The sequence below is a fragment of the Vipera ursinii genome (genome assembly GCF_947247035.1).
Source record: "Vipera ursinii genome assembly, chromosome: 13".
Lineage (NCBI taxonomy): Eukaryota > Metazoa > Chordata > Lepidosauria > Squamata > Viperidae > Vipera > Vipera ursinii.
In genome coordinates, this window is record NC_139526.1 from 17,574,581 (window position 1) to 17,592,099 (window position 17,519).

Sequence of the window (17,519 nt, forward strand, 5' to 3'; positions counted from 1 at the left end):
CCTTCCTCTCAAGAAATTCAGAGGGCTGATGCCTTCCCTATCTCCTGTTTCCACTAGTCCTGAGAAGAGAAAAAGAAAAAGGAAAGAAAAAAGAAAGAAAGAAAAAAAGAAAGAGAGAGAGAGAGAGAGAGAAAGAAAGAAAGAAAGAAAGAAAGAAAGAGAAAGAAAGAAAAAGAAAGAAAGAAAGAAAGAAAGAAAAAGAAAGAAAGAAAGAAAGAAAGAAAGAAGGAAGGAAGGAAGGAAGGAAGGAAGGAAGGAAGGAAGGAAGGAAGGAAGGAAGGAAGGACTGGAAGGGACCTTAGAGGTCTTCTAGTCCAACCCCTGCTCAGGCAGGAAACCCTAGACCGTTCAGACAAATACTTGTCCAATCTCTTCTTAAGAGACCCCCACCTTCTGCAGGCAGGTCTTTCCACTGAAGGAAGAAAGAAAACGGTTTATTTCAGGGGGTCTTTATGGGAAGTTGGCTACATTTTCTTAGCTGACTTCCTACCTTTCATTTTTTTAAAAAAAAGTCCTTGTGGGAGTAATCTAGCCCTTCCTTCTTCTTGAAGTCTCTGCTCTCCATCCTCTCCAACAGCTATGAACCTCTCCTTTGGCCTCACCGTTCTTGGGAGCTACCTGGAGCCCTGGATGCCGGCCAACCTGTCCTTGTCGGGACAGCTGAACGGGAGCCAAGGGCTGGGCTGGGCAGAGGTGGAGAAGTTGCTTTTCCTCTTCAATGACGATCCGGTCATCATCAGCCTCACCATCCTGTACCTGGTGTCCTTCTTGGTGGGGCTGGTCGGCAACGTCATGTCACTCCGGATGCTGACCCGGAAACGGAGCACAACATGCCCAGCCTGAATGCCACCCGGAGACTCCTGATCAACTTGGCTATCTGCGACCTGATGGTGGTCTGCATCTGCCTGCCCATCACGACCGGGAACTTGATCTACAAAGCATGGGTCTACGGAGACTTGCTGTGCAGGACGACGCCATTCATCCAGGCCGTCGCCGTCTCAGCCAGCATCCTCAGCCTGACGGTGATCAGCTTGAACCGCTATTACAATGTGCACAACCCCTCAAAGCCCGGTCCTTCTTCACCCGGAGGAAGATCTTGAATACCATCCTGATGGTTTGGGTCTTGTCTTCAGGCATCAGCATGCCTCTGATATTTATGAACAAACGAGATGAGATTGGGGTGGGGTCCGATCTCCCGTGGGTGTTCCCCATTTGCCGGGAAGTGTGGCCGCAGGAAGAGCTGAAGCAAACCTACAACTTCTTCCTCTTCTGCGCTCTCTACTGCTTGCCGGTCTCCTTCAACATGGTCATCTGCTACTTGACTGTCCATCGGCTCTGGAGCCCCACCAGCACCCTGGGAGACTGTGGCGGTGCCTTGAAGCAGACCTTGCTGGCTTCCAGGCTGAAGATCCGCCGGAAGGTGGCTCAAATGGTCATCGCCTTAGTCCTTCTCTTTGCCATCTCCTGGCTGCCCATTTACCTGCTGGACATCTGGATAGAGTTCCACAGCCCCAAGTCCTTGTGGGATGTGGAACCATCTCCTTTGGTCCTGCAACTGCGAGCATTTTCTCAGTGGCTTAGCCTCACCAACTCCAGCCTCAACCCATCTGCTACTGTTTTCTGGGCAACATCTACAGATCAGCGAAGGAAATGAGGAGCAGATACCAAAAGAAAGTGGCCTCCCTTCTCAGCTTCTCTCCCTCGCGAAAGAGCTGGCCATCTTCTGTGCCTGAGATGCTTTCTCACGGGAGGTCTATGGACTCAGCTAAAAAAGAATCGGACCTGGCAACAGGAAGAGGCGGCGGCAGAGGCCACAGCCACAGCTGCGGAGACCTTGCCTAAGATCATCCTTTCCATGTATCAGTCTTTATCAACTAGGGATGGCCAAGAGTGTGTTGGCGAAGAAGCATCTTCCTACAAGGGTTGAAGTTTCCACTGTGCATCTTCCCTTGACGTGAGCATCTTCCTGAAGCCGATCGAAGAGAACAGTTGTAGCTCAGGTTTGAACTGTGGGGTCCTTGGTGCTCTCCGAGCTTGGTTGTTTTCATCCAGACATTTCATGAGCCTACTAGGGCAGAGGTCCCCAACCTTTTGGGCACCAGGGATCGGTTCCGTGGAGAGAGGTTTTTCCACAGACAGGAGGGTGCGTGGTTTTGTGTGCTGTCTGGAGGAGGAGGAGGAACTGTGGGATCCTTGGTGCTCTCTGAGCTTGGTGGCTTTGTTGCAGACATTTCATGAGCCTACTAGGGATCATCATCAATGCTAGAAGGGAGTGGGGATTGCAGAGAGGAGGAGGAGGAGGAAGAAGAGGAGGAGGGCAAAGAAGGGAGGAGGAGGAGGAGGAGGAGGAGAAGGGAAGGAGGAGGACTGTGGGATCCTTGGTGCTCTCTGAGCTTGGTGGCTTTGTTGCAGACATTTCATGAGCCTACTAGGGATCATCATCAATGCTAGAAGGGAGTGGGGATTGCAGAGAGGAGGAGGAGGAGGAAGAAGAGGAGGAGGGGCAAAGAAGGGAGGAGGAGGAGGAGGAGGAGGAGAAGGGAAGGAGGAGGACTGTGGGATCCTTGGTGCTCTCTGAGCTTGGTGGCTTTGTTGCAGACATTTCATGAGCCTACTAGGGATCATCATCAATGCTAGAAGGGAGTGGGGATTGCAGAGAGGAGGAGGAGGAGGAAGAAGAGGAGGAGGGGCAAAGAAGGGAGGAGGAGGAGGAGGAGGAGGAGGAGGAGGAGAAGGGAAGGAGGAGGACTGTGGGATCCTTGGTGCTCTCTGAGCTTGGTGGTTTTGTTGCAGACATTTCATGAGCCTACTAGGGATCATCATCAATGCTAGAAGGGAGTGGGGATTGCAGAGAGGAGGAGGAGGAGGAAGAAGAGGAGGAGGGGCAAAGAAGGGAGGAGGAGGAGGAGGAGGAGGAGGAGGAGGAGGAGAAGGGAAGGAGGAGGACTGTGGGATCCTTGGTGCTCTCTGAGCTTGGTGGTTTTGTTGCAGACATTTCATGAGCCTACTAGGGATCATCATCAATGCTAGAAGGGAGTGGGGATTGCAGAGAGGAGGAGGAGGAGGAAGAAGAGGAGGAGGGGCAAAGAAGGGAGGAGGAGGAGGAGGAGGGAAGGAGGAGGACTGTGGGATCCTTGGTGCTCTCTGAGCTGGGTCGTTTTCTTGCAGACGTTTCCTGACCCAACTTGGTAACTTTATTAGTGCTTCTGGAAAGGAAAACCGTGAGTTGGAGGACAGGATCTGAACACTTGCAGGGATGATAAGAGCCCCAACATGCTCAATTTTAGCTGTTAATTGCAAGGTTTTGGAGTCTCTCCAGGAACCAAATGTACCCCAAAGAACATTTTGGGTGTCAAAGTCATTTTTCTCCATTTTCATCTTTTACAGTCCCTTTAAAACGCCCAGGATTCCAGCAGATGCAATTTACACTAGATGTCTTCTGCCTGCAGCTGATAGAAATTTAATTCCATTATCACATAAAATTAGAGTGAAAAGGCAATTTTTACCTCTAACTCAGAATCAAGTGCTCCTAGTATAAATTCTTGTAAAAAAAATAAAATAAAAAAAGCTTTCTCCTAGGAAAGAAAGTCAGCTTTGGATAGGAAAAAAAGCTGGGTCTTCTCTCTTTAGGGAAATAAAGAAACGGCTACCGCAGAATTACATTTATAGTTTGGGGTCTCTTTCCTCCGGTATCCAATTGTAAGGGGTCTACAGTCAATTGCTCTTTTCACTAAGAATCCTGGCTACTAACATTTACAAAAATGATAAAGGTAGCACATAAATAAATAAACAGCTTCTCCACCTCCTAAAAAAAAATAATCTTGAAACCTGTGATATCGAAAAAGACAAATGCTGAGAGTGTACGGCGTATGTCTGAATTCCAATCAAACATTTAAATCTCCCTGTCACTCCAGAGACCCAGGAATGGAAACTACAGAATGTGGAATTAATGACCCGAAAAGAAATGAAACTGACACACAACGCTGAAGTTGTCAGGTATGTGCTAATGTCCCGGGATAAAAGCTGGGATGTTGAAGTTAATCAATCTCTTCACTCGCTCCCCTGCAAACAAAGCTCAAGGACATTAAAAAGCTATTTGCTGAGAGATGAAATGGAATCGCATTTGGTTTCCCATGATGCGGGGATGCAGGGAAGGTGCTGTTGCTGGGATGCTGCTGGTGAAGCTGGGCAGAGGCTGCTCCTGCCCAGGGTTAGCGCCCATGAAAGAAAGACACACACCATTTGCGGGGATGCAGGGAAGGTGCTGTTGCTGGGATGCTGCTGGTGAAGCTGGGCAGAGGCTGCTCCTGCCCAGGGTTAGCGCCCATGAAAGAAAGACACAGAGATCTCTCGGGGAAAGGGCCCCGCTGCTCCTGGGATGCACACTGGATGCTGGACACTGAACCACGAGGAGCAGTGGACCTTGTTTATTTATAGCAAAAGCAACCAATCACATTTTATTGTTATTCAAATAGACCAATCATGGTTACACGTGTGTTCTTCTGAACTATCCTAAAAGGACATAGGTGTTAGAGGTAGATACCAAATACAGTAATGACCAATCATTTGCAGGAGACGTCAGAATTTACCTTAAATTGAATAGCCAATGGTGTGGAGGAATACTGTGACCATGCCCTTATCTGGCTGCAGCCAAATGGCCTCTCCTAGGTTCCTTTGTTTTCTGGGTTTATGACTTACTTCCTTGCACATGGTTCACTGACCTTATCTGGCTGTAGCCAAATGGCCTCTCTGGGTTTATGGCTTACTTCCTTGCACATGGTTCACCGACCTTATCTGGCTGTAGCCAAATGGCCTCTCTGGGTTTATGGCTTACTTCCTTGCACATGGTTCACTGAAGACTTTCCATGGTAGAAAAGTATTAGCCAGAAAAGTACTAGCCAGCTACATGTATAGGAACAGAGATCATGGTTATTCCAACATCTCCTCCGTTTTTGTTTTAAATGCAGAATCTGTGTGTTCCGCTTCAAAGTTGAGGAGGGATGGGTTCTTTAGAGATGCACCTTCGGGAGAGTCAAGAGGCAAGCGAGCCCAAAAGGCATTTTTATTTTCCTCTTTTAGGAGACAAAGGAGTCTCTAGTTCAAATTGAGCATTAGGCTCTTCTGAATCCTCCTGGGGAAGGGATTGATACTTACTGTACCATAAAGAATTAATTTGTTTAACAGCTCTCTGTTCAGCTATCAAGGAAATACTGTTAGTAATACTTTTGATAAAGATACGCTACTGTTAGTAATACTTTGATAAAGATAGGATACTGTTAGTAATACTTTCGATAAAGATAGGATACTGTTAGTAATACTTTGATAAAGATAGGCAAGACACAAGGTAAAATAGTACATCCTAATACAATCATACTAATAAAAGCTACAATAGCTTGTAAACCAGGTAGTCTGGGAAACCAGGAGCCAAATAATTCCTGAAAGTTGAAACCATTTCAAGTTTGGACAGGAACATGAGCTACAGAGTTCACATAGATGATGATAGTAGACTCGTTGTTAACAACAGGTTGTTCCTTCTGGGTCCATGCGATGGGGCAAAAACAGTGTGAAAAGAGTCATTTTTGACTGGAAGCAATGTCAAAGGTGTCAAGAACAGGATGGGATAGCTGGTGAAGTGGAGTTGACGCTGCATCTTTAATGGGTTCTGCAGTTGTGTTTGTGGAGGCATGATATGGACGAACGTGGCGACCTGGGATCCACAGCACTTTGTCTGACAGCTGGACTGCAGCGTAGCCTCTTCCCCAAGTGAGAAGGTCTGCAGGGCCTTTCCAAGTTAGGTCTGGAAGTTGGCGATACCACACTTTGGGTTTAGGCTGATCTGCAACTAGAGATGAAAAATGCCGCTCTGCGGCTGTGGTTAAGGGATGGCCAGTCAAGTTTGAAAAGTTCAGAGTGTAGAGGCAAAGGTTAAGAGTATCTTGCAATGCTGGGAGGTTGGGGCTTCGTTTTCCCCCGTTCTGATTTTTATAACGATCTAATGCATGTTTCAAAGTTTGGTTAGCCCTTTCCACCAAGGCTTGGCCTTGGCTATTATATGGAATTCCAAATTTGTGTGTTATTTGCCAATGATGACAAAATTCTGCCATGGCTTGACTGCTGTAGGCAGGGCCATTATCTGTTTTGAGTTCTTTTGGACATCCCAGCACTGCAAAGGTCCGAATACAATGATTAATTACATGTTTAGTGGCTTCACCCTTTTGGGGGGTGGCCATGATGAATCCTGAGAAGGTGTCAATTGAAACATGCAAATACTTCCATGGGGCAAATGGTGCATATTGTGTGACATCCATTTGCCAAATTTGGCAAGGCTCCAATCCCCTTGGATTTACACCCATAGGGATTGCAGTTGCTTGTTTGCTGCATGTTGGGCACTGCTGGCGAATTGCAATTGCTTCTGCAGCGGTGATGCCAAACTGCTTCTGCAAAGCTTTGGAATTTTGATGGAAATATGAATGACTTTCCCAGGGGGTGAGGGGTTGCAAGGAACAGGCCAAGGGTCCGGAGGCAGCCTGATCTGCAAAATTGTTTAGGCTAGTGCTGATTAAGGGAGGGAAATTCTCCCAGATATCACCTTCTATCAATGTGTCCTGCACACAGACACAAAAACATCAAAAACAAAAAAAAACAAAAACAAAAAACAACTCCACAAAAAGATCAGAGTAATTACTTTTGGGTGATGTTTAACTAAAAACTCAAAAATTTCCAAAAATTTCTTTTGGGTGATGTTTAACCCCCCTTTCTCAGACTGGAATTCTAAGCAGAGAAAAAAAAAATGGTTAAAAGGACCAGCCACCCCCCCTCTTCTGGCTGTCTCTCCCTTTCTCACTCTTAAAGTAACAGAGCGGGATTGGGGGGGGGGGGTAAAAGAAACTTTACAAAAATCTCACCACCAAAAAAATAAAAAATAAAAATAGTTTGCTCTCCTTTACATGCAGTTACTCTCACACATCATCCATGGCTTTTACAACAATAAAATCTGCAATTTAGAGGGCTAACACACTCACGTGTACATATCAGCAAATTAACTCATTCACTTCCATTCTGACTGCTTGCATAAACAATTTCACATACAAAAATTTCATTTCATACTTTCTCCAGACAAACCATACATTGTTAAATAAGGCCTTTTTGTTTGGTGTTATCAGAGAGGATTTTGATCCTCTTCCAAGTCTTGGAAATAACACAGAACAACACAGACAGACATATATACACAGATACTATTATAACAACATTTATTTAAAACAGAACAAAACACACATATAAAACAACATTTATTTAAAACAGAACAAAACACACATATCAATTTGGGGTTTTAGGCCAAAACAATAATCCAAAGAGCTAGATTAAAAGAAAAAGATAGAAGAAAACCTTGATTTTATTTCTTTGATTTTTCTTTTCTTTAGGTTTACAACAACAACTACTTTCCTATTCAATTTAGCTTGGCTCAGAGCCTGCTATGGGAAGCTAGATCTCAGAAAACTCCAGGCAGTTGAAGTCAACAGGCGCGCCCCTGGACTTTACTGAGAACAGCTCGCCCCAAGAGGCTCTTTCAAGCCCCACATAAGCCAATTTTAACAGGAGTTCATTTCGGGCATATTCTATTTGCCTTGTATTTTCTGAGGTGCCCTGCTGAGTTTCTCCCGGCTGAATCCTCATAAGGAGGGGGAGCCGGAGAAACTGAAAAGGCTTAATGAAAAAGAGAATCAGTGAAAAGTTCAGAGGAGTTAGAAGCATTAAGAGGAGAAAAGAAGTGTCAGCCTTTGTTGTCGGGCTGGCTGACTGCCCCCCCTCTAGATTCCCTGCTGGGAACCAGAAGAGGCGTGGCCAAACAGCACGCGATAATCAGCGATGGTCATATGAGTGCCAAGGTAATCAATAGTTTTTGGAGTCAGAGGAGTATAAACAGGTTGTACAAAAGTGACAGGATAGGCAGCACAAGCTTCTAAATCCTCTGGATCTAATATCTCGGAGGCATGAGCTGCAAGCATAGAGTGAACAAAAGGTGCCCCTTGAGTGGGGCTGGGAGGTGGAGGAGGGAGATTTGAAGAAGGAGGAGGGGGGAAGGGAGGAGGTTTAGAAATGGTAATGGCAACAAGCTCAGAGGCTTTTTCCTCTTTGTCAGAGGGAGAGACAGGCACAGCAGGGCAAAGAGAAGAGGTAGGAGGAAGCTTCTCCGGAGGGAGATCTGAGGAAGGAGGAGGAGGGAAAGGGGGAGGAGGGGGTTTAGAAATGGAGGCTTTGGCATTATCAATTAATTCCCTCAACTCCTGCAGATACGCTGTCTGCTGTTGAGAGAATTTTCCACCCATACTCACGAAAATTCCTGCATCTAGCAACGGACGAGGATGAGTCGCGGCCACCGTCGGGCGAATGAGTATGGATGGCTGAAGACGTATTCCACAGAATCACGTCGGGGTCACCATTTGCGGGGATGCAGGGAAGGTGCTGTTGCTGGGATGCTGCTGGTGAAGCTGGGCAGAGGCTGCTCCTGCCCAGGGTTAGCGCCCATGAAAGAAAGACACACACCATTTGCGGGGATGCAGGGAAGGTGCTGTTGCTGGGATGCTGCTGGTGAAGCTGGGCAGAGGCTGCTCCTGCCCAGGGTTAGCGCCCATGAAAGAAAGACACAGAGATCTCTCGGGGAAAGGGCCCCGCTGCTCCTGGGATGCACACTGGATGCTGGACACTGAACCACGAGGAGCAGTGGACCTTGTTTATTTATAGCAAAAGCAACCAATCACATTTTATTGTTATTCAAATAGACCAATCATGGTTACACGTGTGTTCTTCTGAACTATCCTAAAAGGACATAGGTGTTAGAGGTAGATACCAAATACAGTAATGACCAATCATTTGCAGGAGACGTCAGAATTTACCTTAAATTGAATAGCCAATGGTGTGGAGGAATACTGTGACCATGCCCTTATCTGGCTGCAGCCAAATGGCCTCTCCTAGGTTCCTTTGTTTTCTGGGTTTATGACTTACTTCCTTGCACATGGTTCACTGACCTTATCTGGCTGTAGCCAAATGGCCTCTCTGGGTTTATGGCTTACTTCCTTGCACATGGTTCACCGACCTTATCTGGCTGTAGCCAAATGGCCTCTCTGGGTTTATGGCTTACTTCCTTGCACATGGTTCACCGACCTTATCTGGCTGTAGCCAAATGGCCTCTCTGGGTTTATGGCTTACTTCCTTGCACATGGTTCACTGAAGACTTTCCATGGTAGAAAAGTATTAGCCAGAAAAGTACTAGCCAGCTACATGTATAGGAACAGAGATCATGGTTATTCCAACACCATGACACCCAAATATTTCCTTGCCAGGTATTTTCATATCTCGGGCAGGTGCACCAGGACGAAAACCACACTCAAAGCTGGAAGTTGCTACAGCATCCATCAAGTCAGCTGCCATCAAACCAAGAGAGAGTCAGGAGGAAGAGATGCCTCTCTCCATAAGGGTCTGATAGAATAGAATAGGAGCTGGAAGGGACCTTGGAGGTCTTCTAGTCCAGCCCCTCGCTCAAGCAGGAGAACCTATACCATCTCGGACAGGTGACTGTCTGGCCTCTTCTTAAAAACCTTCAGTGATGGAGCGCCCACAATAGAAATATTAATATTTCAGATGTTGGTTTCGTGGTCCAGGCTGACTCAAAGGCCTAGCCAATAGATAATAAAAAATAGAATAGAATAGAATAGAATAGAATAGAATAGAATAGAATAGAATAGAATAGAATAGAATAGAATAGAATAGAATAGAATAGAATAGAATAGAATAGAATAGAATAAGAGAAGAGGGAATAGAATAGAATAGAATAGAATAGAATAGAATAGAATAGAATAGAATAGAATAGAATAGAATAGAATAGAATAGAATAGAATAAGAGAAGAGGGAATAGAATAGAATAGAATAGAATAGAATAGAATAGAATAGAATAGAATAGAATAGAATAGAATAGAATAGAATAGAATAGAATAGAATAAGAGAAGAGGGAATAGAATAGAATGGAATGGAATGGAATGGAATAGAATAGAATAGAATAGAATAGAATAGAATAGAATAGAATAGAATAGAATAGAATAGAATAAGAGAAGAGGGAATAGAATAGAATGGAATGGAATGGAATGGAATAGAATAGAATAGAATAGAATAGAATAGAATAGAATAGAATAGAATAGAATAGAATAGAATAGAATAGAATAAGAGAAGAGGGAATAGAATAGAATGGAATGGAATGGAATGGAATGGAATGGAAATAGAATAGAATAGAATAGAATAGAATAGAATAGAATAGAATAGAATAGAACAAGAAATAAGAATAGAATAGAATAGAATAGAATAGAATAGAATAGAATAGAATAGAATAGAATAGAATAGAATAGAATAGAATAGAATAGAATAGAATAGAATAGAATAGGAGCTGGAAGGGACCTTGGAGGTCTTCTAGTCCAGCCCCCTGTTTAAGCAGGAGAACCTATACTGTCTCAGACAGGTGGCCGTCTACTCTCTTTTTCAAAATCTCCAGTGATGGAGCGCCCACGATTTCTGGAGGCAAAGCTGTTCCACTGGTTAACTGTCCTCACTGTCAGGAGGTTTCTCCTTAATTCTAGGCTGCTTCTGTCTATGGACACTTTCCAACCATTGTTTCCTGTCCTGCCCTCTGGCGCTTGGGTGAATAACGTGACCCAAATTAATGATGAAATATTCCCTAAACTTCGATCGTGAAAGGACTCCTTATTTCCATGCAGCTTGCTGCAGCCTTAGCTCACTTCCCCACAAATCAAGCAAGAAACAAACAAACAGACAAACAAGAATCGTAAGCCTTTCATTCTCACACACACACACACACACACACACACACACACACAAAAGGATCTGGTAAAGTCACCTTAAGAGTCTTAGAAGAACATATTGCCCAAATGCGCCCCCTTGTGGCGAGAAGTGGAGATTCTCCACTGGTTGACAAGCATTCTGGCTACCCTGCCAAGTCTTTCCATCCCGCAGATTTCACACAATCATGTAATGTTCTTTATTAAGCCCCGAGAGTTTGACTGTTGGTGTGAGGAAGAGATAGAGGGACATAGTTCAAGGATCTAAGGTGCTTTAGTAAGGACGTAGTTGAGAAAGTGGAGATACGGAGGGCCCTAGAAAGGATTCACAGAAAGAGGGGAGATGGCATGGCGTAGGTTGAGTGACCTTGAGAAGGTCGGGAGAAAACTGGAGGAGACCAAGGAAATTTCAATGGTGGACTTTAAATGGAAGACTGAGAGTGGAGCAGAAAGACTCCAACAAAGTAGAAAGCCTTTGATCCAGGAAAACTAGAGGAGGAGAGAAAGAACGTTTACACCCCTCCACAAAGTTTCCTTTTAAGATTATATATTTATGTGCCTATCGAAAATAAATTATTTAGGCTGCTGAGCTGCATATTGTAAATATTAAAGGAATCCTATATCGGAGAGACTGAAAGAAACAAGTCTTTGTCTCTAAAGTCAAAAAGGCCTATATTATGTTTATTCCCTTGGCTGAGCTCTGCCCTCTGTTCTTTGTGTCCTGGAGGAAGGTCTATATTAATATAGTAAACATAAATATTTGCAGCTGAGAAATTCAGTTTAGGGGACTGATGGCTTAACTTGGGAAATGTTATGAGTCAGGATGCTGGTACGGGACCTGAATTAAGCTTTTTTGGCATTAAAAATTTAAATGTTAGGAGAGCATGATCATCTCGAACCAGCGCTTTCCATCAGGGCTAGATGATGGGACCTGTGACCCATCGCAGCTGGAGTGTCAGGTTCAGGATAGGCTGGATTAAAGTCTCAATCCCATATCGCCCCAGAGTTGGAAACGAATCAAAGCAAGTATCTTCCTGTGCTTGCTAGCTGGGGAATTCTGGGAGTTGAAGTCCACCCATCTTAAAAGTTGACAAAGTTGAGAATCACTAATCATCATTTTTACCGCTTGAAATGAGTTTAGTGATTTCCCACCTGTCTATATGAAGCTTAGGAAACTGTTATTGAACTCTTAATTCCCAAAAAAGAGAAATGTGCAAATATTTTTACATGCAGGCTCATTATACCCTACCTTGCAGTGAAAGTAGAAGTCCCAAATATCAAGTGATTGTAGGGTGCATAGAAACGGCACCATAAAAGTTACTAAGGTTGAGAAACGCTGCCCTGGAGTCTTCTGTAAATGAGATCATATCCAGTAGCCAGTGGCCATCACAAGCTACTGAACGAGCAGACCTCCACAAAACGCGGGTGTCACCTTTTAACATGTGAATAATACTGCCTGTGTTAGTAGGACTGGGCACTGTAAATTCAGAAGCTCCACTTCTTACTTCTCTGGATACTTCAAAGTTTGCTTTGGTTAGTCCTTTCACAAACCCTCCTTTTATTTTCTGCTAGCCCTAAATGGGAAGAAAAATCCCAAAGGGATATTTGGGGATATACGAGGTCAACGCCCGTCCAGCTTGTTTTCATCCCCCATAGACGGTTGGCCTAGTAGTTGAAGGCTTCCTTGTGTCATTCTGGCTGAGTTGTGGTTCCACAACCCCGCCTTTATTTCCAGGGCAGAAAGCACTCAGTGCAAACAAGGGCCTGTTCCAAAAACCTCGTTCAGTCCTGCATTCCAACAGATGCAAGGAAACAACATGGTTGCTATAAATCTCCTCCTCTTGCTAATGCCTCTTCCTTAAAAACAAAAATCCATATTTCATTTGTCACCCACCACAATGTATCTGCCTGGCTTTCCCTCCTCACGTCAATCTTAGGCAAGAGACCGAGTTGGAGGGGGCTTGACAGGGGAGGAAGATCTTCATGCCCTAAAGGTTTCTTTTTTTCAACAGAAGAAAAGAATAATGCTCAGAGGCCCGAGGTAAACATTCGGGTTTGGTAGGATGCTTATCTGAGATGCTGCTGGAGGAGGCATTTCACCTGGGCACTGAAAACATTCGCTTGGAGATTGAAAGGGTAGAAGATTCTCAGTTCTGAATTTGTTGTGGTGGTCCTTCCTGCTCCGTTGTCCCAACAGGTGTGGCACCTTGGTCCAAAGGGCCTCACTGGACCACCAACCAACCTCCCCAAGTCTTGAGTTGACTTAATGCACACCGGTAGCCCAAAGAAGAACTTCAGGAGAACATCTTCTGCATTCCGGGTGACTTCGTTTTCCTGATTCCGGAAAATATAGAAGCGTCGAGGGCCAGGACTTTGTTCAGATCTGGAAACCACCCGCCACATTCTCTGGTTATAAATCTTAAATTAAGACCGATTAAGAGCAACTGCACAGAAACAGGTTGTTCCCTTTGAGGATTTCCAGATCTTTTCTACCCAAGATATTACAAACTGTTCCTCTCTGCCTCTTAGGGCATATTCTTTAGCCCAAGCACAATTCTTAATTTTGCTTTAAGAAAACCACAATAACACTCTCTCCCTGCTCTTTCCCAAATCACTTCCACGTTGTGTTCAATGACAAGACTGTCAGAACGGAATAGATTCAGGATTGCTTTTTGGCAAATCAACCCTTGTTTATTTTTTCCACGCAAAAACCTGAGAAGGCCCTTGCCTTGTTTTTATCCAAGGGTGAGTCACACATTTCAGATTTTGGCAGCAAGCAAAGTTGGAAAAAGCCAGAAGGGAAGATTTATACGTCTTATTATCAGCTGCTTCCCATGCGGAGAGTTGAAGCAACTAAGGAGCTATGAAGAAATCTAGTCTTTCTGGCTCCAGAGATTTAATTTAATTTTTACCTGTATATATTGTATTGTTTTAATTTGCCCTGAGTCCCTTGGGAAAAGGGCGGTATATAAATCGAAAATAAATAAATAAATAAATAAATAAATAAATAAATAAATAAATAAATAAATAAATAAATATACAGGAGGGAGACCTGGGTCTCTTTCCACAAAATTGGGAGGGGGAAGAAGGAAGAAAGAGGGGGGGGGGCTGCCTGCCAAATTCCATGCAATTTTTGCACAAGTAAAATTTCAAGTGTTAAAGGAATCCTGTGCACTTAAAATGGTCAACGCACTCTAAGATGGGCTGAAATATCCAGTGGCAATTGTGACAGGGACTTTATTTTACTGGTTGTTGGGGGGTCTTCTGAAATCCCAGCTTCTACAGAACCGTCTTTGAATAGACTCAAATACATCACCCTAAAGACTGGCTGCCCCAAAGAATCTTTGCTGGTCTTTTTCTGTTAGACCAGGTTTCCGCAAAGCTATAAACAGGGCTTTTTTTTTCTCATAGAACGCTCAGAACGGAGTTCCGGCACCTTTTTTGGGATGGAACCTTGTAGGGTAGGCAAAGTGGGTTGTATGACATGTGTGAGTTCCGGCACCTTTTTCTTTTACAAAAAAAGCACTGGCTATAAACAGATTGGCTCCTGACGATTCCTGGGAAACAGGCTTAAAGATCGTGGGATGGTTTGATGAAAGCAAAGTTAGAGAGATTCTTCACTAGCAGTTGTGTTCTGAGACAGTTGTTTCTTGCAAAGTCCATCTGGACTGTGGCAGACGACATACTATGCTCTTTCTTACCCTTGGATTACAGCCAAAATACAGATGAAGCCATGATTTAGAACAGGGGTCTTCAAACTTGGCCCTTTTAGGACTTGTGGACTTCAACTCCCAGAACTCCTCAGCCAGCAACGCTGGCTGAGGAATTCTGGGAGTTGAAGTCCACAAGTCCTAAAAGGGCCAAGTTTGAAGATCCCTGATTTAGAAGACCAGCAAACCCGGTTAATGATTTTTCCCTGCATTATTTGTAGGGTTTTTTAATGAATATATATATATATATATATATGAAAATGGCTGGGTGACTTTGAGTCAATCACCAGGAGACGGTGAGTTCTAGTCCTGCCTTTAGTCATGAAAGCCAGCTGGGTGATTTTGGGCCAATCCCTCTCCTCAGCCCAACCCACCTCACAGGGAAGTTGTTTTGAGGAAAATAGGAGAAACTGTGTAGGATATGTTCGCCACCTTTAGGTATTTGTAAAAATAATAAAGGCGGGAAATGAATAAATAAATTTAGGCATACAACTGCAACTAAGAGCCAGCTACTCTACCAGCAGAGACTCTGCAACATGCTGCATTTTTATTTACTGTATCCCACCCTCCCGGCTGGAGTTGAGGGCAGAAGGAACGTAAGAGGACACTTTTTTTGTTGTTCTTCCTTCCCAGAGCAGGCTCTGTATTAAATATATTTTTTAATATATTAATTCTTTCTTTCCATTTCTTTTAAATGCACCAAAGCATCAACATAAAACAGCGGTGGAACCCACCCCATCGTAACGCAACCATAAAAATAAGAGGTAAAACTGGACAGGAGGGCTTTTGAGAATCTGTTCCTGGGAAGGTTCAGAAACTCACACCCGAGCAATGTGTAAAAAAGGCTGTAGAAAAAGGTACAGTTGTGGAGGTCAAGCTGGATGGACCTTATGATTTGGGGCAGTGGTCCCCAACCTTTCCAGCTTTGTGGACCAGCGGGGGGGGGGAGAGGAGAGAAAGGAAATGGCTCTGCGCGAGAAGCAGACCTGCACGCTTGTGCAGCTCCATTTGCACCAGTGGCAGGCACTCACATATGTGTGTGAAGACCCATTTGTGCCAGTGGTGGGCACTCACATATGTGTGTGAAGACCCATTTGTGCCAGTGGTGGGCGTACCTGCCTCTCACACAAATGGAGCTTCACACAGGTGTGCGAGTGCCCGCCGCTGCAGACCCAGGGGTCGGGGACCCCTGATTTGGGGGGGGGGAGACATCAAATAAGGAGGATTCTTTGGGAATTCTGAGCACTCCTCCACCTCCCTCTTGCTCAGTTTTTGAGCAGGTTTTCTGGTTTAGGATATCCGAAAAGTACAAAATCGGCCTCGTACAATTTGTACAGCCGCTGTCGCCACGCCATGGGAATTTTCGCAAACCAGTCCTCCTCCCAGCTGTTGGCTGTCCTATTCCGGTAGCTGGGAGGGAAGTGGAGAAGATGGTCCACCTTGAGGAGTTGCAACAGGTACGTAGCATCTTCATCCAAAGTCTCCAGTTTCCCAACAAAGTCATACTCGATCTGGCAGGGATGACACAGGCGGTACACCTGCCTCCAATGCTCGTTGAAGGGGGCCAACTTCTCTGTCCGAGGGTCCAGCAAGTACTGGATGAAGTCTGAGAAGGAGACTCGGAAGCCACCCTCAAAGGCTTCACTCACCGAGGTCGGCAGGCTGCTGTAGTTGGAGTAGAGCTTGAGCATGGGGATGGCAAACCGGCGGTAGAATTCCTCGTTGGCCAGCTCAAATTTGCTGCGGAAGGCCGAGATCAGCCGAACGAAGGGGTCCCGGACGAAGAGGAACTTGGTGTACTTCTTGAGTTTAATCTTCATGAGGTGGCGGGAGAACTTGCCGTAGCGGCGCCAGAATTTGTTGAAGGTGAAGTGGGTGCTGGTGTTGTGCACGTGCTCGCGGGGTATGTCCAAAGGGTCAACGTAGGGGACCCCTTGATCCATTAAGCTTTCGCTCAGGACAATCATCACCCGCTTCCAGTTGGTGCAAGCCACTTTGGGAACGTAGCAGTAGATGATGCCGTGGCGGTCGTCGACAATGAGGTGGTTGAGCTCGTAGTTGGGGATGTCATCAAAGGTCCTCTCCTTCGTGGGGAAGGAGAAGCTGGAATTGGTGCACCAGTCCTGCAACATCTGCCGTCTCTCCTTCTGCAGGTTTGCTTGGTCCAGCACCAAGCTGGCCTCCCTGGTGGGCCAGTCGTAGCCTCTGACTTTCTCCTCCAAGTTGCTGGTCCCAGGCTTGCTTGAAGCACGCAAGGGCGGCTTCGGATTCTCCACCTTCTGGCTGAGATCGGTGCTCTTTTTCAGATCAGAATTTAAAAGGTTCTCCAAAAAGTCATCCACCTCTGGCAGAGAACCTGGGTTGTCCTTCCCCACCGTGGGGAGCGCCCCCTGAGGCCTGGAGAGGGTGGTGTGGAGGTAGAAATGTGCGGTCCCAACATTGTCCCAATAAACGATGATCAACAAGATCATGAAAATGGAGCCGAGGACCACCGAGAGACGGAAAAGTCGGGCGTTGGTCATTCTGCCAGGTGGGATCTTCAGCGACGTCCTACTGATCTCATCTCCAACTCAGTGGAAAACCTCTGGAATCCAACATGGCTTTGATCAACGGTCCCCCACCTGCAAGGGGTACATAGCACAAGGTGAGCGATCTTTTTCGTAAACGTTAGAGAGAGAATACAGAACAGGTCAGCCTTTTCCAGCCTAACCTCCTAAAGACAGCAAATGGAATTCTGGAGAATCGGAGGAGGTTGGTACGAAAGGGGTCCTGGTTGTCCTTTGAGTTTGGCTGTTTCTGTGCAGATGTTTCATTACCCATCTAGGTAATATCTTCAGTGGAATCCTTGGTGCTCTCCGGGCTTGGTGGTTTTCCTGCAGACATTTCATTACCCAGCTACGTAACATCATCAGTGCTAGACGGAAACGGAGTTTGGTCTCTGAATGCGTTCCCTTCTAGCACTGAC

General features: G+C 45.4%; 1 protein-coding gene and 1 pseudogene across 2 annotated transcripts; one reads left to right on the plus strand and one right to left on the minus strand.

Moving 5' to 3' along the window:
- The first annotated feature begins 579 nt into the window (after nucleotides 1–579).
- Nucleotides 580–1,842, plus strand: LOC310646194 (QRFP-like peptide receptor; annotated as a pseudogene). The gene has a single exon. The product of its transcript is annotated as a QRFP-like peptide receptor (transcript).
- A 13,816-nt stretch (nucleotides 1,843–15,658) lies between these two features.
- Nucleotides 15,659–17,170, minus strand: CHST12 (carbohydrate sulfotransferase 12). Its single transcript, XM_083372547.1, has one exon. It carries the CDS (start codon nucleotides 17,074–17,076, stop codon nucleotides 15,820–15,822), a length of 1,257 nt encoding a protein of 418 aa, XP_083228673.1. The 5' UTR covers nucleotides 17,077–17,170; the 3' UTR covers nucleotides 15,659–15,819.
- Between the last annotated feature and the right edge of the window lie 349 nt (nucleotides 17,171–17,519).